This window comes from Amorphotheca resinae (genome assembly GCF_003019875.1).
Source record: "Amorphotheca resinae ATCC 22711 unplaced genomic scaffold M430scaffold_3, whole genome shotgun sequence".
Lineage (NCBI taxonomy): Eukaryota > Fungi > Ascomycota > Leotiomycetes > Helotiales > Amorphothecaceae > Amorphotheca > Amorphotheca resinae.
This window is the reverse complement of record NW_020194473.1, coordinates 1,745,258-1,766,673: the sequence shown is the minus strand read 5'-3', so window position 1 is coordinate 1,766,673 and position 21,416 is coordinate 1,745,258. Positions and strand designations below refer to the sequence as shown.

Genomic DNA, 21,416 nt, shown 5'->3' with positions numbered 1-21,416 from the left:
GATATGCTCGGAATGGGAAAGCCTGCACAGACCAAGCGCATCTAGAACGCTCAGAGGCTGCAGCTAGAGTTGCACGAGTCCTCAGGATGGGAGATAAGATATGCAAGATAAGGAGGATTATCTCCATGCATGCAAACACAATAAGGAACATCTATTTAAGCATTAGCGGGAGTATGATTCAGCATATGCGGCTACTAATAAGGGAAGAACCCGGTCACTTGAAGCCTTTGGCTAATGAGGCACGCGAAAAAGCATGACTACCATTCATTGTAACATAAAGTAACGATGCAATTCCTTGAATCACTTGGTTCCCGGCGTTATCTAGAAGGCACTGGGAGATGTCTTTTGCTAGAATTATTATAGAAATAGACAACCTCTTTCTATTATTGGGAGATGCTCGGCGCAGTAAGTCCCCGGAACCGAAGAGATATCACTTCTTACTAGTCTCTGGTCATGGAAAGCGTTGGCAATGTGATGAAGCTTATTACCTGGAGCAGAGACTTGTGATATTGATATTCGACCACCTCAGGCACCTGTAGACGGGGGTGATGGCGACTTGTAAGCGAAAAGCTGATGCCCGTGTAAATTGTGCTGCCTATCTCTATTCCGACAATCAGAAGTCAGCAAGGCCCAGACTCTGGCGCAGATAACGTACCTCTATTCTGATATTTGAATATGCTCGTAAGAAAATTACGCAAGCGTATGCGTGGGCCTCGGAGGTGGTTATCTTCGCTCGACATCGTGGATCCGGCCTGACAATATCTTCCACGACTCCGTATGTAGGTCTCCTCCACTCAGAACCGTATATCTAAACAGTCTGGGCAGTCTGGACAGTCTAGACAACACTTCAACAGTCCAAAATATTACCTACACAGCACCCATCCAACATCGACGCCAAGGATTATAGTCCAGCTTCTTTCCTCGATCAATCTTTGCAATGCATTCTAAGATGCGCCAATCATAGACCTCAACCCATTGCTTCTTCCCACGGGATCTTGTCAAGTTGAGACGGCCGATCATTTTCAAGAACTCAATTGTCTGCTCCGGCCTATTTGGTTCGACGAGAGCTATCTTTCTGTATTTCTTACCGGTTTGAGGACATCGTCTTGGTAAGTTTGGACTGGAGAGAGCTTGTAGAGAGGTGATAAAGCAAGACCCATGCCAGGGGAGCAGGTTCTCAGTCAGCCACGGGGTGGTTGCTATGCATGGTGCGAGGATGAAAAGGCAATTGGCGAGTGGGCATGTTTGTTCACTCAGCTGACATTTACTTCTACCCCCATTAAATATCGGTGGGCTCAATCTTAGCTCAGAGGGTTTCGAACGACGAGTGGGACTCCCATGATCAGTGGTTCGTTCTGTCGGTGATATCGACACCTGTGTCTTCGTACTTGGTGAACGAAGCAGACGAGTTCCAAGAGCAACTTTATGGGAGGTGGAGTGCACCGGCTCTGGAGCCGTAGCGGGTGGGGTCGGTAGAAGATTACTGGTAGACTTTGCAGCGTCTGCCAGTCGCAGCGACCCTGGGCCATCTCGACGAAGGGATGGTGGTATCGAACTTGAAAACTCAGCGCGGACTTGGACGCACCGTGGGAGAAAAGAATGATTCGCTTTGCATATCAAACTATCCGGGAATTTTATCCCAGGGCCGTAGTCCTTCAGGATCAGACGAGTCAACCACTTGGCCTCTCTGGACGTTAGACGTCGATAAAAATTTCCCAGAATCTCTATCGCATCGCAGTCCTCGTCTTCCAAGGCCAAAGACCTAACTTCTGCAGAGGAGCCACTGCTATGGGAAGCAATCCGGAGCAGGGATTGATCAATTTGCTCGACAGTCACCGCGCTTGCCTGAGCACTGGTGGCTATACGTTGGTTCTCCTATGACCGTAAATCAGAAAGCAACCCAACGAAACATGTTTTGGCAAACCTCTGATAAGGACATCAGGTGCGGAACTCGTCCCCCATGGCCCTCTCTCAACCTCGCACATCAGGGAGCGGAACTCACAGCAGCCATATTTTTCATTACCCGCTCCACACACGTTGCGAGATCTCCCTTGGCGGGTTCATGCCGCCATCTCTGCAAGTCCTGGAAATGACGTCTTGGAAGATTCAATACCCTTGCAATGACCTGCTCCAACCCGAAGGAATCCAGCCCCTCGTAGACTCGGTCAGTCCTCTTCTCTGGCTGCAAAGTCAGGATCACGGCATCATCATCCGTGGCAGCAGCATCCAAGCGACTGCGATGCAGCTTGAGCCACTTCAGAGTGGTTTCGGTTGCGGCATGATGGAAAACTTTCGGCAGCAGGGGAGACTCGCGGTTAGACAGACGAGCCAGGTCTTCAAGGAGATCACAGACATAGACAAAAGGGAATGGCATGCCTATGATGGGCAAAGATGGAGACGAAGAAGAGAAGAAGACGAGTGATCGCAGGAGATATCAAGACGCGGTCCCGCGGAAAGAAAGCAACGCGTGCCCGGAGCGCATCCCCGTGACCCGGAAAATCCATTTTCCCGACTTATCTTACTTTCTCATAATACCGTAAATACATCGGTAAATACTGTAAAACTGACATGCACCAACCCCCCCTGGTGATGTAATACAACGACCTGCATAGCATAATCTCGCTCCAACTGAATGCAGGTCGAACTGCGGAGGCTTTCTATTTACATCTCGGATCTCCCATCTATCTGAAGCATCTTCATTTTCACCTCCGCCTCCACCGTCACCTTCATCTTCTCTTCAGTCTACACTTCGACCAGAGTCATATATATATATCACCATACGCGCGGGCTGCTTGGGATCTCTCTCCTTGGTTTCTATCCTCGTTATTTTTAGTTCTCCGCCGGTTCGCTTCTGTATCAGTGACAGCCCCCCCGGATACCAGCCCACTCGTTAATGACCACCTCAAGACGCTCTTTTAACCCATTGCTGGACCACCAAGCCCCTTAACACTCCCAAAGGACAACATGCGCAATGGCAAGCAACAATAGTCGCCAATCCTCTCTTGATCTCGGTGATCTCCCTTCAGGCCGGTCCATCCTCACTTCAGGGGCTCAACCCTCTCAACCCGCCGCTCCCCCAAGCCCGCATGTCGCTCTCTCACGTAGCAGGGGCGATTCTGCCCTGCCTCCATCGCCCGGATCTGCCATCAAGCATGCTCGAACGCTGTCGTACACTCCGCGCCGAACGAACCGCCTGAGCCTGTCTTTTCCAGTCGCCACCACCAGCGTTGAGTCGCCGAGGCCGACACCCACATCTTCGAATACGTCCTCAGTTCCAGGCACGCCGGCAGAGATAATACCGCCGCCTTCTCCCAGTGACCCTAGTGGCTTTCTGGTTGCGCTCGCAGGACAGGAGAGGAGGGTTCTCGAGCTCAAAGAGGAACTACAGAAGGCGGAAGCAGATCTCGAGAAACTGAAGATGCAATGGGCACAACATGAGCGAATGAGGAAGAGGGCAGAGATCAGGCATGTGGAACCCTTACAACCTTTACAGACGGTCGTGACAGACGATGGAAGGACGAGTGAGGAAGCAGACGGTGCGACTCGGCATAGTATAGAGATGGACCGGCGGAAGGCCCTCCTAAACAGCACCAAGGAACCGCGCAGGAAGGTCATTACGGGAGGACACACCCGCACACTTTCTCTACTCTCGCCGGATCGATCGAACTACACGCGGCCGTTCCCGCCTGTGAAGGAATCAGAGGCTGAGAGCAAAGATCTAGCCCGGAGTCCCACCATGCCAGACACCAGCCAAGGCATAACAAAGATAACTACGAATCGCGCAAGGAACTCCTACCAGGGCGGGGTCACCCACAATGCGAGGCAGATTGCTGTCGATGTCAAGGCGGGATTGTGGACGTTTCTGGAAGATCTGAGGCAGGCAACGGTTGGCGATGAGCCGATCACCGGCAAAACAAGTCGATCGAGCGCGGAACCACCCCAGAATGGACTGAATAGACGCGGTAGCAGAAGCAGTCCACTCAGCAATGAGAGGGCCCGGCGTGCACCATCGCCCAGGGGAGTTTCCTCTACAAGGACTTGGGATTCTCTAACGGGCTCAAACTCAGTGCTGTTGGATGCGGGCGGGACATACTACGTAGATACTTCCCCTCGTCACGAGTCAAAACCATCAACCGCAGCGAAAGGAACCTCTATCAGACCGCTCTCTCCGAGCGTTGACGACGACGACTGGTCCAACTGGGACTTGCCCGATCCAAAGTCACCCAGATGGAGTGGCAGTACGGAACTCTCGGAACCAGCCACACCACCCCGATCCAATAACGACAGCCGTAACGTGCAGTGAGTTCCAGGTGCTGCCCTTTCCCATAATTTCAAGGGCTGATCTCCTCTAGGATAGTCGACCAGCCCACAGACGAAGCCAGCACCCCTTCAAGACGTGATGAGATCCAATGGCCCGGGTTCGAGAAGCTCACCCCCGGCAATCTGAAGCGCACCGTCTCAACCATCATGAAAGGATGGGAGAACAGCCTCACCCCTCCAGAAGAGCGGCAAGACCCCCTCGCGAAAGCCGCGCCTGCTACGAAAAGCAACAGCGCAAACGAGCCGCTGTATCTGTCCCGCGCCCCGCTCTTCCCAGCTCCTCCTCATGACAAAGGCGTTTGAAACATCACGTAGTCATAAGGCATCTTCGAAACATCACGTGTTCACATTCTTGAAATGAAACGGGTCCGGGTTAGGTATGGCGTAGATTGTTAATGATGGACGAACGATTTGAATGAACAAAAATGAATGAAAGCATAGGTTGGGTCATATTATATCATGTCATTTCATCTTGGATTCTTCTCTACCTACCTATATATCCCATGGCAAATACAGCTAGCTACCTACCTACATACCTTCACACGTATATATATCCACCCTTCTATATACATACCTTACCTTACATACATACAATCCAATCCTGAGATCCCTACCTTATCTTATCTTACCCACTCCCGCCATCCAACATACCGTTTTTAAGAAAAGGAGGGGGGGGAGCGGGGGGTTAGGATAAGAGTCTACATATCTGTTATATAGGTAGGTAACAAAGGACTTGCTGTAGTGACTCTGTAGATATAAGGAGGATATTGAATTATCTATCAACACCTTTTTTACGAGTTGGTTTTGTAAGGTGAGGATGATGATGGCTTGCTTAAAAGGGGTTTTTTCAAGGGAAGGGGGGGGGATATGAAGGGCACGCACGTATGTCACCTGATGTAATAAAAGAACATAAACACCTATAGCCATGGAAAACAAAACGCCAGCATCTTCGAATCAACATTACATTAATCACAATAAGGCAAGTTCACATCCATATTCACACAATAGGAAGCCAAGTCAAGTAAAGTAAGGTAGGTAGGTATCACGATTATTCTCTAACCCCTTTCTTTCATCACATATGCCGAGAAAGTAGTACCTAACAATCATGCATCCATGCATCCATGCATCATTCTTCGTGCGGGAAATACCTTATGAGCCGTGCTCTTTCATGAGTAACTTAAGTTAAACCTGAACTCCGTCGCTTCTAGTAAGGCAAAACCTCCATCTCCATATGCAAAGCCAAAGCCAAAGCCGAAGCAAAAAAACGCCAGTAAAATTGGTCTCTAGGACCAGAGAGAAAAGAAGAGAAAAAGCCGATGCTGTGCTACTACAGTCGATGCTGTGAAGTTATGCAATCGGAATACACATGGACCGTGTACCATCTGCAGGCTGTTGAGGCACTGTATGGATGGATGTGCGGAAATGTGTTTGTTCGAGGCGATGTCTGCGATGTATGGGCTGTGGTAACCAAGGACTCCAGCCGGATGGTTTCGAGACAAATGCACAAGGTTGAGAAAGATGTCGAACGTGTGAAATGCAAGTCTCCAGAAGCCAATATGTCGATCTGCTCACATCGTAACTTCGTTGCCTCAATCCTTGAAGAAGATATGAGAATTCTGCTTCCCGTGCTTCCCCTGCTTGCCAATAATAGCCTGATCAGCAGCATCCACATGATACTCATTGAGATGCAAGCGTTTACGAGCCTTTGCAGTCTTCTTGTATTTTTGCGGACTCGCAGAAGTTAACCGAGACTCTCTGTCGTATTGTTCCGCGGTGACTGGAGATGAGGGCACAGAAGAGAATTTGACATCAGAAAGAAGTCTTGGGCTGAGAGTAGGAGTGCGGACAGCACGCTTAGACGACTGGTTATTGGGGAGGAGCATTTCATCTTCCTCGACTCTTTTGCTATCCTCCATCGTTCCATTCTGACCATTGGTGTCCGTTCCTTTATGGCCATCAAAATCGGACGATGAAGAATTTCTCGAGTTATCATCATCGTCTAAAGAACTCCTGCCCGGGCTAGCTGGGAAGGGAGTTGGTCTTCGGCCGCGGCCACGGCTCGTGCTAGGAAGTTTCACTTCATCCGGTGTGGGTGATCTTAGTTTCATGTTTTGCTCTCCTGATGAGCTTTCTGCGGAGTGAGATGGACTTTCCCGGACAATTGTAGGTTGCGAATCGTTAATCTCGAGTGTCTCAGGATCAGCAGAAAGTAGCATCTCCTCTGAATCACGCTCAGTTGTTCTGTGGCTACCGAGATCCTCCTTGACACCACCGCATGTCTTGGCTAGATCACGGACCTTGCTGTCGTGACTTCCTTGGGACACGGGCGATCCTTGACTATCATTGATCAGGTCCCGGGATTCTTTGGGAGGCATGCCGTTGCTCTTGTTGGACTCTGGTCTCATCGACTGCTCTGTATTTCTGTCTGTGTGGCCTCCGTGATCATTGCTAGCCGGGTCGATCATTTCTTTAGGGGCAGAGAGCTTCTTTTTATGTCCATCTAATCGCCCTTTAGACGATTGTTCTGGGGAAGACTGCTTCGAAGGCTGCTCTGACGGCACCGACTGGTCTGAAGTGACAGAGGTGCTGGCACTAGTGGATAGCTCACGGGATTGAGATTTGGCTGGCATAGCTGCTCCGGTCTTGCCATCGCTCTTAGATCCCTTTTTGCCTGTGCCCTTCGACTGCAGAAGTCTCTCCGCCTCAGCTATCTGCTCTCTCTGAAGATCAAAAAGTAGTCCACGTATGCGATTTCGCATATCCGAAGCCTTTGGCCACTGAGGGTCAAGATCAACCTGATTTTGGAGAATACCACGGACGAATTCATCAGGCTGCTTCACAAATGTCTCGACATAACTGAGTAAGAACAAACCGCAGTCGCAGAAGTTGTCCTGATGGGGAATATTGGTTGCTGTCATTCCAATGGATCCCGGTGGAGGTATGTCAACCCCGCGCTTCGATTTGATTTCTGCGACCAAGTATTCCTTGAGATTGGTGCAGGTAGGCGAGTGCTTCAGACCAAGAGAGTCTAGAGTGATGATTCTAGGCTCTTCCGGATCATGCTTGCGTAGAGAGATGATAGACTTTCTCTTTCCTGTTTTGGATGGAGTTGACTTTGGTGCTTGGGCTTGCACCAGATCTGAGGTCACAAGCGCTGGCTCTGAAATGGTGGGTTTCTGAATATCGCCTTCGCTGCGATTGCTAGCAGTAACAGCTGTTTCAGCCGGTGTATCGATTGCCTCTTCTGGTCCCTTACTGTCACCCTCCTTGTCCTTCGGTGATGCTTTCTTGATCGGAATTCCGATTTCAAGATCGGTGAGACTGGCCGGAGCAGGGCTCGATGCACACGGAGAGGATAATGAAGACTTGACCTTAGTGCCGCCATTTTCTCCTGCTTGGGAAGGCTCAAGTGCTTCAGGTTCAGAGACGAGGAGTTTAGGAGCGTTGCAAATTATAGCAACATACCAATGATTGTGTTCATTGACTGGAACGACGATGTAGTCATATGAGAGCAGGTCGATCTTGGCAGTCCACCGTTGGACGGCTTCGTAATTGATGCCCCGCTTGCCTTTCGCGGTAGTGGTGAGTCTTTCATAGAAGAAGGTATTAAGGAAGAATATCCGTTTCGCAAGGTTCGGGTTTGCCTGTGAAACGCGACGTTCTAACCAGCGGATATAGAATTCGATCAGGTTATCGTTCAGGAACTGGCCTTCATCAAGCCTCTCAATATCTTGCTTATCAACGGTAGCCTTATCCCTGCCTTCACGGGGATAGACGATCGAGCTCTTCCAGGATTTCTGCCAACCTGGGTTCTGCTCTGTCCATCTTTCGGGACTTGGGGTTCGTTGCATGGGTTCCCGTCGAGATGAGACATCTTTCCCTGCAAGCCTCGCAGACGAACGAGTTTCAGTCGTTGAAGAACCACCATAAAAGTCACTTGCCGCAATTGGGTGATCTTTGGTGAGCTTTGTCGGTTTGTCGGTTTCCTTGACGTTCTTTGTGTCTTCAGTGGCACGAGCTTGCTGGCTTGGTTCTGAATCACCATTGGCCATCTGATCAATAACTCTGGGACCACGGGTTGACTTTTTAGCTTCCTGGCTTCTGTCCGATCTGGCTTGGATCTTTGCCGCAGCTAGTTGGACATCGGCTGGGTCCTCCTGGGCTGGAACAGGCTTTAAACTCGTCTCGGCCCGTTTACGAGCTATTGCAAAAACCTTTTCAAGGTATTCCCTGTTTGACATACTGTCAGCATATAAATCAAAATGGAGCAGTTAACACAGTAGACAAACCCTGGTTTATGTATTGCTTTGATCGTAGGACCCGACAGTCCCTTAGCAAGGGCCTTGCTCTGTTTAGAGTCTCCTAATGTGAGACAGAGTTGGGTTGCTCCGCCGAAGCCGATGTCCCTGGATTTATGAATAACCACATTGGCGCTCTCCTCGCTGAATTCTATGCTGTTAATAGAGACCAGCCCCATGCCCAAAGAGGGTGCATCATCGCCCTCGACCCTAAGTGAATTATTATCATGGTCGTGAAAGAGAAACCATCGTTTTTTGTTATCCCCCAGAAACCATATATGAGTGGCCGAGAAAATTTGTGAGATTTCGTATTTGTCTTCCCCAAACTTTCCTAATTTTTGTTTCTTCGTGCTCGGAAATATACTTGGTTTGATATTCCCATTTTTGAGAGCGGTAATCTCGTCATCTGAACTGTCATCAATAGCGACGGCTTGGCCGGCCTCGCTCTTGGTGGATCGATTCCGCTTTCCAAGTGAGCCCCGTGGAGCATTGTAATGCTCTGCAGAGAGGTCGTCCACGTTATCCTCTTGATGATCCTGATGACTCTTTGAAGTATTTGCCTTGGTTTGACCCAGATCTCTTTGAGAATCACTTTTTGGTTGGTGGGCTTGAGGGAAGTACTTCGATTTCAGACCGTTCTCTGTAGGATGTTTTGTCGAGTCCTGTCCAGCCCGAGTCGTGCCTGGCTTTGATCGAGGGGAGCCGCGGAATGCAGTGTCTTCAGGGCTTCTGATGATCACTTGAGGGGTGGACTTATTGCAGCGTCGAGGCGACTCCATGCCTGTATCAGAAATGGGATCATTAGGGTCCTCTCCGCCCTGAGACTCATCTAACCGCACGACTGTGGCTCTTGAGGGGCCATCTGGCTTTGATAATCGGCCGCTTCTGATATTCGTCGTCTGAGTATCCAAGGAGCTTTCATTTTGTTGCATGGTTTTGCGGATTTTGCGATTCTGGTCGTGCCCCCGTGATGGATTCATCAGTGCTTCGACTTTGTTAAATTCTGGTACGGTTGCCTCATCACCCAAGCTCGTTTTGACCGAATGTCCATGTTGAGAGTGACTGAATCCTGATTTGGCCGTGGAAGACTCTCTGCGGTTCTGGCTGTGTGCTGTTACGCCGTCCAATTCAATTACATCCTTGGGAGACGTATGCCCCATTGATTCTCCCCCGACCCTTCGTCTCTTATTGGGATTGTGATCTGCTTTCCGGGAATAACCATTATGTAAATCGAAGGTCTTATTCTCGCGCTGGCCGTTGTTGGAGGACAGTCGGTTTATCGGTTTGGGGCCACCTGGAACGAGTCCCTTCAGAATTGGCATTAGCAGGGTAAAATAAAGTCTTAGATAGGGAGCAAACCATTTTGCCTGTTCCTTCCGACTTGGCTACCACTGGAGGGGGAACATGAACGGGTCTGAGATAAGCAGATCAGTAAAAGGGATACACGAAGCAACGTAGAAGGAAATACCCGTAATCAGGCAAGCAGTTTTCGGAGGATTTGTAGCGCGCTGCTGCAGCCCTGGATACCGCAATATTAGCAAGTGTTAAAGGCCTGTTTGACAATGCAGTGGGACCTACCATGGGGCTCTGCGCTTCTTCGAAACGTCCTTTTTGTCGTGGGAGTCCCCAGTCTCGCGTGCATTTTCGTGGGCAGACGAGCTGGGTTGCTCTCTGCGTTTCTGTTAGAAAGTCGGGCCCAAAATTGAAATGCAAAAGAAGCTCACTTTGCTGGGTTCGCAGCATCGATATTACTGCTTGGCTGCTCCAATTCCTCCGCAGAAGTTGGCTTGATTCTCTTCGCAGATACAACCCTGCCTTCGTTTTCCTGCAGCAAAAATGATGTTAGCGATAGCGGGACTAGCCGAGGAATCCAGCTCCCACCGCAGCCTTGCGCGACCATGGGGGAGCGGGATGGACGTGGGCAAGGACATAGACCTACATATGAATCCGCAGAATCGTCTATTTCGAGTGGAGTTGCCTCTGTTGCAGCTGTGACAGTATCGCCGGTCAGGTCTTCAACTGCTGTGACGTCCTTATCGAGGCGTCGCCGCTTTCGTGGACTCCGGCTCCGACCAGACATCGCAGACGCTTCATGCTCTATGGTAAAGTGCGCATCCCGCCCTTGAGGTGAGAGAGTCCTTCTTCGTTTGCGACCCCCTTCACTGGCTCCTACGGCTCGAGATCGCCACAGTCGAGAGAGTTCGGGGCGCTGGTTGCTGTCGAGAGAGGGTTGAGGTTCTTTGCAGAGGTCCAAATCCACCACTCCCGTTGCTCGCTTACCATTGGCTCCCGGATTCTGAAGCCTCGCGTCGTCAACTCCAACGGCGAGGTCCAAGGCGCAAATGGTGCCCGCCCTCCTCTCCAGGTCGTTCACTAACTTTTTAGTGAATGTGACCTGAAGAGGGAGGGTTGGCGATCTACTGCCACTGAAGGCGCCGAAAATAATGCCCACCTTCTTCTCCAGGAGCTTCACAATCCTCTCTCCGACGGTAGGAGCTATGGCATCGCGAGATGCCCTCCTACCGTCGAACGCTCCGAAGACAAGCCCCACCTTCTTCTCCAGCTCGTCCACAATCTTGTGAGTGATTGTGACGGCAAACGAGATTGCCGCCATCTTGATCCACAAGTGTGGAGTCTAGGAAGAGCTTAGATCTGGTAGATATGATGAAAGAGCTGGGCAATCTGTACTTACTGGTGTGTTCCAAGAACACGTCTTTGTCCTTCAAGATTGTTAGATCTGGAACGAGAGAACCTTGGAGATAGTGCTGTGTAGGTAATTCTGCTTACCTATAGCGGACTACAGTTGGACCATACAAATGGCCTTTGTTATTTGCAGTTTTTGTAATGAGATGAGATGGCGAGGGTTTGAGAAAAGGTGGGAGGGGAGTTGCGGGACGGGAGGGAAGTTGAGGAAAAATGGAAGAAGAGTTGAGAAGAGATGGGACGCGTCTTCTATCGAGGCAGAGAAATAGCGAGAGAGTTGGTAGTGTGGGCAGACAATAGCTGTGAGGAGACAATAGGTAGATGCACGCACAATGAATAGTATTGGGAACAATAGGTTGTTTCATTCATTCAATATCAGTTGCTGGATGATTCCGCCGCGAATAAGAGGGCTAACCATATACAAGCGGCCGCCGCCTTTACCAATATCAGAAGTAGTGAATCTACCTTTCCCTTGGGCAGCATTGGTTTTGATATATCATGAACCACTTGATCCAAGACAGAATATCCCAGTGAACAGGATGATAGACAGACAGCTCAGGATGGATGTGCACTCGAACACTCTTCCTCAAAGCGCAAACACCCTCGTAGGCCAGAGCTCCACCCTTCACAAAGACCATGAGCAACTTAGCATGACTTCCCCCCTTAGGATTCCAGAGAAGTCGTTCCTGAATCATATGCTCCTTCCTGCCCTCGATCATCCTGGCTGCTTCGGGAGAAGAAGAGTATTGCGAGAAGAGTATTCCGATAAAGGCATGCATTGCAATACTCTTGATACAACTGTACACATAAGAAACTTCGCAATACAGAGCCTCGACGAGGAGTCCCAACCACCATCTAATTCAGCAGTATATACCTGCTTTTCATCTACATGCCCTTCCCATCACATTTCGACCATCTATTTGGCTTCCTCTGGATACAGATCCTCCTTCAGGCTAACGCCCAATTCTTCCCGCAGGGGCTTCAGCTCTTCCAAGTATTGCTCGTACTGGCCACGGTTCTCGACCTTCGCCTTGATACCTGGTACGAAGAATCCATGGTTAACGAGTGGCCTGGTACAAGGGCTTCGGCAATGCGCCCACGGTTCGAGAGCTACATACCTTCGAAGATCCGCACAGCCGTGGGGAAGTCGTTGACTCTTCTTGCGGCCTTCAGCGCAGCAGTCAGGACTGAGGGCGCGGGGACCAAATCGTATGCGAAGGCGTTGTTAAGGTTACGCTGTTGGAAACAAACAACCATGCATCAATTAGCCATCTGCAGGACGGGGATTAGTAATTGGGGGGGAACGAAGTATATGCCGTACCTGAAGCTCGAAGACGTCTTGCACTTGTTCGAACTCCTTCTCATATCTAGATGCCACGGGCGGAAGGTTAGCAATTGCCGATCTCCACTGGTGGGTGGTTCCGGCCGTGCAGGACGGGAATATGCTCAAATGCACTCTGGGGTTGGTGTGGGGAGCAATTGAGGGCGGACGGACCTGGCAGTGAACTCCTCAAAGCTCTCCTCGTGGTGACCGTGTCCGCCTTCCTCGTCGGCCTTGTCGGAAGCCCTTGAGGTCGAGGTGCTGAAGCTGCTGGCAGAGCCGGAGGTGACGATCATCGCTGGGACGGCGTAGAGAGCATTGGAGCTACGTGGCTTGAGGGAGCGCAGGCCATTGGAGCGAAAGAAGGTGGAGGGCTGAGTGCGAGCTACGACGCGCAGCAGAGAAGTTGACGACATCGTGACAGAGGGATTGTGGTGAGGCTGGTGGGAGAGGTTTGGAGCGAGCTTTTGGGGATCTTGCGTTGACGGGAATTGGAAGTCTTACGATTTTGCTTTTCCCGGGCGGCACGTGCAGGAGGGCGGATTGGGTTGGCCACCCCTTTGGCGCTTTGCCCTTCCGGGACGGGATTTGGACGCGGTGTGATTGGTCGACGGAGCAACGGGGGGAATGTGAATATGACGGCACCACCCGAGGGTTGGAGGCCTGAGGCGGAGATGAGAATGTATCGTCGTACCTTACCTATGAACTTTGAAGTGATGAGCAAGAGAATGAGATATCATACAATTGTTATGGATATGATATAAAATGAGATATGAACGAGGATGCAATGTAAGACTGTAAGTTGAGTCTGCCTCTGGAGTGAACCCTCCTTACCTTACATCAGCTGGTTCGTGCCGCAGCCCGAGCAATGGAAGTTGCTGGTCTCCTTCCGTCATGTGAAGTCACATACGGCAGAGCAGAATGGATCGCATAGAATCCAGAATCAAAATAAGATGGAAGAGAACTGGATGAAAGACAACACCACGAAATAATAACAGAGAATCAGGAACAGGAGAGCAGGTGGATTGCACGTGACCTTGAATCACATGCGGCCACTTCTACCCAATTTCGTTTGAGAGCCTCGGAGTCGGAGGAAATATCGGTCCTGTGCCCCGTAGGGTACACGCAGAGGTAAGGTAATTGCAGATGACAGATTACAGTTTACAGACTACAGATTACAGATTGCCTGCGGATTACAGCTTCTATCCCCCCTTTTTACCATGTACAGTATCACAACGTGACAATAGAAGCCATGAAGCTGGCCCCTCCACACACCAGGTACCTTATCCACAGAATGTAAACATATGAACATACCTTATCTAACAATCACAATCATCTTTCCCCCTTTCTTTGCATTCTTCGTGTTCTTCTTCTTCTTCTTTATACCTATTAATGCCGGGTACCTTTTTTAACTTCAACCCTTCCTTCCCGTTTGAACCAAGGACCAAGAACCCTCGGCGGAACCCCCTGCAGAACTTCCCCCCTTTCCCTTCCTTTGCCCCCAATCCATTCGCCTGTGCTGCTTCCTCAGGTACCCACACCCCCCCGTACACAGTAAGGTCGGTAATAACAACGCTGCTACGGTCGAACTTTCATTATTTTACAATTTAATCCTTAATTCTCGCGTCCCCCTTCTCCATCTACCTCCACAACCATCCCGTCCCAATCCCATCCCGTCCCATCATAAAGCTTCTCGTCACTCCTTCGACCTTTATTTGTCCCCCGCTCTTCTTCTTCCTCCTCTTCTTCTTTTTCTCTTCTTCTTAATCCTTCTTGTCGCGGAGTGGTAGCAGCGTCCCTTCTCCGTCTCGTTGTCGTGGAGCACAAACCCCCCCGATTAAAAAACTAATATACATCTTTCCTCGTCGCGAGACACCCACCCCCTTTTCCGCCCTCGCAGCGAACGCGTCTCCTCTTGCAGCCCTGTCGCAGACCCTCGATTGCTGCACAGCTTCGAGACCTCCTCCTCTGGCTCTTCCAAGATGTCGTCCGGTCCAGCAGACTTCCTCCAAACTCTCCAGCTGCCGTCAATCGAGAGGCCCTTTGGCATACAGTTATGGCCTATCTTCGACAAGGCCTTCACGGCCGTCATGGGCTACCATCCCCAGGACTTTGACTTCCAGCCACGAGTTACCCCCATGTCGACGATGAAGGAGAGTGGCTTTGCCATCCTCATCTACTACATAATAATTTTTGGCGGGAGGGAATTGATGCGGAATCGCCCTGCCTACAAGCTCAATGGCCTCTTCATGATCCACAACTTCTACCTGACGGCCATCAGCGGTGCTTTGTTGGCTCTCTTCCTCGAGCAATTGATCCCCACGGTCTATAACCACGGAATCTTCTATGCCATCTGCGATGTCAAGGGCGGCTGGACATCACCCCTGGTCATGCTCTACTACGTACGTGCGGCTGAGGCGGATCCCTTCCTCAAGGCCCTTGGGCGTCGTTGCTGACAGACCATAGCTCAACTACCTCACGAAATACCTTGAATTGCTGGACACTGTATTCTTGGTCTTGAAGAAGAAGCCCCTGAGTATGCTTTGCGCCTCGACCTCGCCCCAGATCAATCTGCTAACTTTCCCGTGAAGCCTTCCTCCACTGCTACCACCACGGTGCGACGGCTCTCCTCTGCTACACCCAACTTATTGGCTTGACATCCGTATCATGGGTTCCGATCACTCTCAACCTGACGGTTCATGTCGTCATGTACTGGTACTACTTCCAGAGCGCTCGCGGCATCCGTATCTGGTGGAAGGAGTGGATCACTCGCCTCCAGATCATCCAGTTTGTCATTGACCTCGGTATGTATTCCCCTCGGTTCATATACCCCTCCAGTTTTCGACCTCTTCTCTAACACCTGCTTTCTTTTTCAGGGTTTGTCTACTTCGCATCCTACACCTACTTCGCCTCAACCTACTTCCCATGGATGCCAAACAACGGCAAATGTGCCGGAGAGGAATTCGCAGCCTTCGCTGGTATCGGCATCCTCAGCTCCTACCTGCTGCTCTTCATCTCCTTCTACTTCGCGACTTACAAGAAAGATGGGAAACGCCCAACCGGTCGCAAAGCCGCACGATCTCTGAAGGATGCTCAACTGCCCGACGTCGCAGCTCTTACCAATGGCAAGATCAACCCAGGGAGAAGTGCACAGGCTACCGCAACCGGGGCCACCCCCAGCCGTCCCGTCACACGATCGCGCAAGGCGTAGAAATTTGCCCCTGGCTCTGCGAATGACGGGATCGAATAGCGGCCGCATCGATGCGATTAGAGAGGCGCACTGGCTGCAAGAGACAACCGGATGAGAGATAGACGACGCTTCTCCTTCTCTGTAAATGTATTGCGACGAGAATGGGCTGGTGGGCACCATTCTAGTCATAGAACACTGTAATGTCGGCATGGATCGCATGAAAAAGCGCTTCCTCTTTTCATATTGTATTAACTGAGCATTAAAGATGGGAGGAGGGAGGGTAGGTTGGTTCGGCGCGTGTCAAGTCGGTGGAAATCATGTGTCGATAGTCTTAATAGGTAATAGACACACTTCCTCTGGCTGCTCTGTTCGCAATGATCTGGTGATGCTGAAGTTGAGGGTTAATATTGAGGAGATGAGGAGATGAGGAGAAGGTCGGAGAGGTTATATCCTGCGGCATGATGTGCTGAGGAACAACCGAGTGGCATCTTGACAATGGGGGGCTCAGTCCTGCAGACCGTCTCCCTGGGATGTTAGAAGTAACACGTTGTGGAGTAACTTGCCATAGGAGTATCTCGTCGGAGCGTCCGTCGCTCAGCTCAGAACCAGGAACGGACTCAGCGATTTGACATAACCATGACTGTGGTCGTATCATCGTAGCCATGTAGAGCGTAGTATATGATCACATCCAAGATTTGGCCAGAAAGCCAGTGCCATGAGAGAGATAGTGTGGCGAGTATTGGGAATACATCTAGATGTATCATAGAGTCTGTACCTGGGAGAAGAATCGAATGCAAAGCGGCCTCGCGAATCAATGTTTCGTGCTAACTGTCCTGAGGCATCTTGGGTGAGGAAACTGTCTTGCGTTGATGATGTATACGGTCTCCCCTCTATCTCCTCTTATCTTTTCTTTTCTTCCTCTCTCTTTTCTCATCTCCCTGTCTCGTCTCGTATCTCTCTCTCTCTTCTAAACACCTACTTTCAATTTCCCGTTCACGATCGGAATGGCGGAAGAGAAGGCAGGCCGGATGGGAAGGAAGAAACTCAAAGGAGAACCAAGCAAGGAGGGACAAGGAGGGACGATCAAACGGATCAAACACTGACGAATGTTCGATCAGCTTGGATGGTGTACGGATTAATCCTTCATCCTGGTCCAAAATCCGAAACACCGTCAGTTCTGCAGCGCACCAAGTTCCAACAGCCAGTCTTCCACATCCAACCGCACCACCACCTGTCAGGGCCATCTTTTGAGCTTCACGCGGCTGAGATTTCAACGGTCCAATCCTGCGTTGTGGAGCAGCTGACCAGGAATGGCGATGCTGCGGTGGCCGTTCTCCTGAGAATCCCTGAGGAATCCTGCTCCGGCTAACCCACCCCTTGTCATATTCCTGCAGCCAATGCCGAGACGTCCTCCCCTCCATCCTCTGCACAGTTGAAATGCTCGATGCCGGGCGAGTCGAGGAACAGACTAGGATTGGCGGGATGCACAAAAGGAAGCTCGGGAGCAGTACAGCCTCGAGCAAGAGCCCATCGAATATCATTCGAGGATCGATCCGGCAGGCTGGTGATGACGATGAGGATGATAGGAAGGTGGGTGAGGATTGGGTGTGAGTGCGATGTCATGCATACCCATCAGCTCGATCACATACCTCTGTACTCCATCCAGAGCACCAAAGGACACAAAAGGATACCTGGCTCCCTCATTCTTTCGTTCTGTTCTTTTTTGCAGTTTTCATTCAGTTTTCTTCGTCCTGGTGTTGGTTTCGCCAACATCTACATATTACCATTGAAGTATCAACTTGAAACGAACCATCCCCTCCCTACCTCTATTCCCTGTCCAGTGAGGACCACATTCCTCCATAACGATATATTATTTCCCCATCTCCACATTACATCTGCTCTTGGAGCTGTCAGTCAGCTGCTGCGGTCGGTCCCTTCAATTGCATTTTGTTGTAAGGGTCCGGGCAGTACCTGGTTCCTGACATACTTCATCGTTGCCTTCCACTCGACGATTCAAAATTTCCCGAGCCATTGTGGGGACTATTACCCAAGGACTCATACTTTGGAAGTCCAAACCTGAGGGATACGGAGGTATCACTATTCCAGAGAAAACAAGGGAACCGCAGCGAAGATGCCACTGATGGCAAATCAAGCCCCTGTGGGGAGTGATCGCCAACCTTCAGAAGTGCGATTCAAGGAACTCAGTACCCTGGAAGAGGAACATGATGCTGGTTACGAGGCTTTTGAGGATTTCGTCGACGAGTTTCTGAGAAGTGATATGGAAGCCTCTATATTAGGTCTGTCTATGGCAAAACAAACAAAACCCCCAGCGCTTCCACAAAGGAGCGACAGACGTCTCTCTAAAGCTCTCGAGATTGCTATGGTTGAACTGAAAAGCTTGGATGGGTCTACAACGCAAAAGGAGGTGCAGCAGGAAACAGAAGGTTCGGACCCGCACGAACGGTATCTGTCGAGCGAGGAAGACGCTTCACTCTCAGACGACTCGGAGTCACTCCTCGAATTTGAATCCTCTACTAGCAGTGAGGCGAATTCTCCCCGTGCTCCACCATCCCGAGCTTCTAGTAAGATATCCCAGGAGGATATGGCGACAGTGGTATCATTCACAGCTGTAGGAAAACCACGGCTAATCGAAATATCCCCCAACTTCTCTGTCTCCAAAACGCAAGAGCCAGTTTCCTTCGCTACCGCCTCCATCGCCCCTATTCCCAAACGACGTCGGCCGGTGCCCATCATGTACCCCTCTCCACTCCGCTATCGATCGGTGTCCTCTACAGGGTCCACACAAGCACAGGCTTCGAACGCTGTTACCCAACCCCAACCTTACGAAACCAATGCCTCGCCACCATCACTACCTCCGCGAAAATCGTCGAGGGCTGCTTCCAACGTCCCATCCAATGTTGCACCCACAAAGCACGAGTTGATGACCTCCAACCCCTTTCCTGTTATTGAAACACAAGAGTTATCCCTCTCAAACCTTGAGAGTAGCTCTGAGAGTACGCCTGTAACACCAAAGACGCCAATTAGTATGGCAGCTGCGGTCTGGAAGACGGGTCTGAATCGAACTTTGAGCAAGGCCCGAAAACATTCGATGCCGAGAATGTCATCAGCATACACGGCGGGCATTGTCGCACCACGAACTGTGTCGAAACCGGGCTTGGCGGATATGATTGAAGAAGAAGAAGAACCAGTCGAGTTGGATCCATGGAAACAACGCCAGAGGTCGGCAACGACACCACAGACGCCACATGAAGGGCCTGTGCGATATGCAGATATCATGGGGAATGCCAGAAAACCAGCTCCTTATATCCCTGGACAGGCGAGAAATTTGGGCTTAGGGATGAGAGGGCTAACGAGGAGAAAGAGTGTTCGGGGGAGGTCAGATAGGTACCTTGGATAGGTTTTATAGACTGGCTAGAAGGGAGTTCTGGATGGGTTCCTCATTCTGTTTGAGTATCGTGGCATGGGATCGGAGGGGGGTATGGCGTTGGGACTAAGATACCATTTTGTCGTTTATATCGTGTCGTGCATCTCCCATGCTGAGATGAAAACCTGGGACTACATGCATAATCATGCCGCATAAGTATAGGAGAATAGAAGAAGAACAATGAACATTGTATTTGAATAGTCTTGAGTTTGAGATAAGAGATTGAGGCTGTTGATGCTTCACTGACCCGTGTGATGGTTGAAAAGGGGAACAGAGGATACTACATAGAGCACGTGACGTATAGATCCCTCAGAGGGTTGAAGAATAGATAGCTTCTCGGCGTAGGATATATTCAATGGGAAGTTCGCTGGAAGGCAAGAAGCTATTTTATACACACTACTATTACCTGCTGAAGATGTTCATTCCCATGTCAAACTTGACCAGGCGCAAAAGGGTGTTCCAAGGCAAACATCGTGTGGTTGAGTCCCGCCTTGTAGCCTCAGGCACACAACACACTATCAGTCCTCGCTTAGGGTTCGCACAACGAATTTGTCGAATTCCCGAACCTGAACTTTTGAACTTTTCTGAATACAAACCCACGACGCCCAACGACACCCAACGGCAACAACGACAAAGTCATCAAGATGGCTTCCCGTCCTACCGTGACCATCCTCTCCGCCGATGGCACCCCCAGCGGCGCGACTCACCCTCTCCCAAAGGTACGATCCACGTCGAATTGAGACTCTCAAGAGACTGGAGTTTCCCGCTGCTGCGCGGACAATTGGAGGGACTTGGAGCTGATTACAATCGAACTAGGTCTTCACCTCTCCCATCCGGCCTGATATCGTCCAGACCGTCCACACCGGAGTCGCGAAGAACAAGCGTCAACCATATGCCGTGAGCGAAAAGGCTGGTCACCAAACCTCCGCTGAGTCCTGGGGTACCGGTTAGTGCACACATTTGCTTTGTCGATTGGAGCCTTATCAAGAGGACTGGGAAGATCTGGGACGTCGGCATCACAGTCGAGATGGACATACAGGATCAAATTCGGTTGGAGGAGATGGCTAATGGTCAATTGTACAGGTCGTGCCGTTGCCCGTATTCCCCGTGTCTCTGGAGGAGGAACCCACCGTGCTGGACAGGCTGCTTTCGGTAACATGTGCAGATCTGGTCGCATGTTCGCCCCAACCAAGGTTTGGAGGTGTGTGGTATTCCACGAGGTTTTTGGAGACGTGAGACTGACAATATCCACAGAAAGTGGCACCAGAAGATCAACCTTGGTCAGAAGTGAGTAACGTCCTGTTCTATCTAGTATACAGCAATTCTAACCCGTCCTCAGGCGATTCGCAACCGTTTCGGCCCTGGCTGCTTCATCCGTCCCTGCTCTTCTCCTGGCCCGTGGCCACCAAGTCTCTACCGTTCCCGAGGTCCCCCTTGTCATCAGCTCCAAGGTCTTCGAGGGCGCCGCCATCACCCGCACAGCTGCCGCTCTCGGTCTCCTGAAGTCAGTTGGTGCATCCCCAGATGTCGAGAAGGTCAAGAAGTCCCGCAAGCTCCGCGCTGGTAAGGGTAAGCTCCGTGGCCGCCGTCACCGCCAACGCCGCGGTCCTTTGATCGTCTACAACCCCGAAGTCGATGGTAAGGAGATCGTTCGCGCATTCCGCAACATTGCCGGTGTCGAGACCTCTTCCGTCTTCGCCCTGAACCTCCTCCAGCTCGCCCCTGGTGGACACCTCGGCCGCTTCATCATCTGGACCTCGTCCGCCTTCGCCGCCCTGGACGAGATCTACGGCTCCACCACCACCCCATCCGCCCTCAAGAAGGACTTCCTCCTCCCCTCCCCCGTCGTCCACCAAGCTGACATCGGCCGTCTGATCAACTCGTCCGAAATCCAGTCCGTCATCCGAGCTGCCAAGGGCGCCGCGAAGACCAAGCGCGCCGGTGTGCAGAAGAAGAACCCTCTCGTCAACAAGCAAGTCCTGCTGAGACTCAACCCCTACGCGGCCGCCTTCTCCAAGGAGAAGCTCGGCACCAAGGGCCTGGACCAGGGCAAACCCGAGCGGGCCACCAAGACCGAGTTCGCGAAGGTTCTGAAGGAGGAATAGAGTGGTGTTGGCTCTAGTTCTTTGTGTGCTTGCT

The 21,416-nt window shown here is 51.0% G+C and overlaps 7 protein-coding genes across 7 annotated transcripts; 4 read left to right on the top strand and 3 right to left on the bottom strand.

Moving 5' to 3' along the window:
• Positions 1-867: 867 nt before the first annotated feature.
• Positions 868-2,374, bottom strand: M430DRAFT_26202 (hypothetical protein; the record flags this gene model as incomplete). Its single annotated transcript, XM_024865360.1, has 2 exons — positions 868-1,875; positions 2,003-2,374. The coding sequence occupies 2 exons, from the start codon at positions 2,372-2,374 to the stop codon at positions 868-870; spliced, it is 1,380 nt and encodes a 459-aa protein (XP_024723327.1).
• Positions 2,375-2,971: 597 nt separating this feature from the next.
• M430DRAFT_17206 (hypothetical protein) lies at positions 2,972-4,623 on the top strand (the record flags this gene model as incomplete). The annotated part of the gene is made up of 2 exons (XM_024863625.1): positions 2,972-4,299; positions 4,353-4,623. The coding sequence occupies 2 exons, from the start codon at positions 2,972-2,974 to the stop codon at positions 4,621-4,623; spliced, it is 1,599 nt and encodes a 532-aa protein (XP_024723326.1).
• A 1,286-nt stretch (positions 4,624-5,909) lies between these two features.
• Positions 5,910-11,232, bottom strand: M430DRAFT_17205 (hypothetical protein; the record flags this gene model as incomplete). The annotated part of the gene is made up of 7 exons (XM_024863624.1): positions 5,910-8,550; positions 8,610-9,925; positions 9,978-10,032; positions 10,087-10,137; positions 10,197-10,289; positions 10,343-10,443; positions 10,558-11,232. The coding sequence occupies 7 exons, from the start codon at positions 11,230-11,232 to the stop codon at positions 5,910-5,912; spliced, it is 4,932 nt and encodes a 1,643-aa protein (XP_024723325.1).
• Positions 11,233-12,237: 1,005 nt separating this feature from the next.
• On the bottom strand, positions 12,238-12,816 carry M430DRAFT_97778 (hypothetical protein; the record flags this gene model as incomplete). Its single annotated transcript, XM_024870066.1, has 3 exons — positions 12,238-12,359; positions 12,440-12,557; positions 12,643-12,816. Coding segments are annotated over 3 exons (414 nt in total), but the record flags the coding sequence as incomplete, so codon positions are not given.
• Positions 12,817-14,395: 1,579 nt separating this feature from the next.
• Positions 14,396-15,874, top strand: M430DRAFT_57082 (hypothetical protein). The gene is made up of 4 exons (XM_024868656.1): positions 14,396-15,044; positions 15,109-15,178; positions 15,234-15,446; positions 15,519-15,874. The coding sequence occupies exons 1-4, from the start codon at positions 14,625-14,627 to the stop codon at positions 15,851-15,853; spliced, it is 1,038 nt and encodes a 345-aa protein (XP_024723323.1). The 5' UTR covers positions 14,396-14,624; the 3' UTR covers positions 15,854-15,874.
• A 2,089-nt stretch (positions 15,875-17,963) lies between these two features.
• Positions 17,964-19,455, top strand: M430DRAFT_40467 (hypothetical protein; the record flags this gene model as incomplete). The annotated part of the gene is made up of 1 exon (XM_024867397.1): positions 17,964-19,455. The coding sequence occupies one exon, from the start codon at positions 17,964-17,966 to the stop codon at positions 19,248-19,250; it is 1,287 nt and encodes a 428-aa protein (XP_024723322.1). The 3' UTR covers positions 19,251-19,455.
• Positions 19,456-19,921: 466 nt separating this feature from the next.
• Positions 19,922-21,382, top strand: M430DRAFT_136044 (hypothetical protein; the record flags this gene model as incomplete). The annotated part of the gene is made up of 5 exons (XM_024862440.1): positions 19,922-19,996; positions 20,094-20,223; positions 20,361-20,478; positions 20,532-20,564; positions 20,617-21,382. 5 exons carry the CDS (start codon positions 19,922-19,924, stop codon positions 21,380-21,382), a joined length of 1,122 nt encoding a protein of 373 aa, XP_024723321.1.
• Between the last annotated feature and the right edge of the window lie 34 nt (positions 21,383-21,416).

What these genes read in the sequence shown, in the direction of transcription:
- M430DRAFT_57082 (XM_024868656.1), top strand. Translation starts at nt 14,625, where the DNA reads ATGTCGTCCGGTCCAGCAGACTTCCTCCAAACTCTCCAGCTGCCGTCA. An exon ending in CCCTGGTCATGCTCTACTAC is followed by an intron (nt 15,045 to 15,108) that starts GTACGTGCGGCT and finishes GACAGACCATAG; the next exon opens with CTCAACTACCTCACGAAATA. An exon ending in CCAGTTTGTCATTGACCTCG is followed by an intron (nt 15,447 to 15,518) that starts GTATGTATTCCC and finishes TTTCTTTTTCAG; the next exon opens with GGTTTGTCTACTTCGCATCC.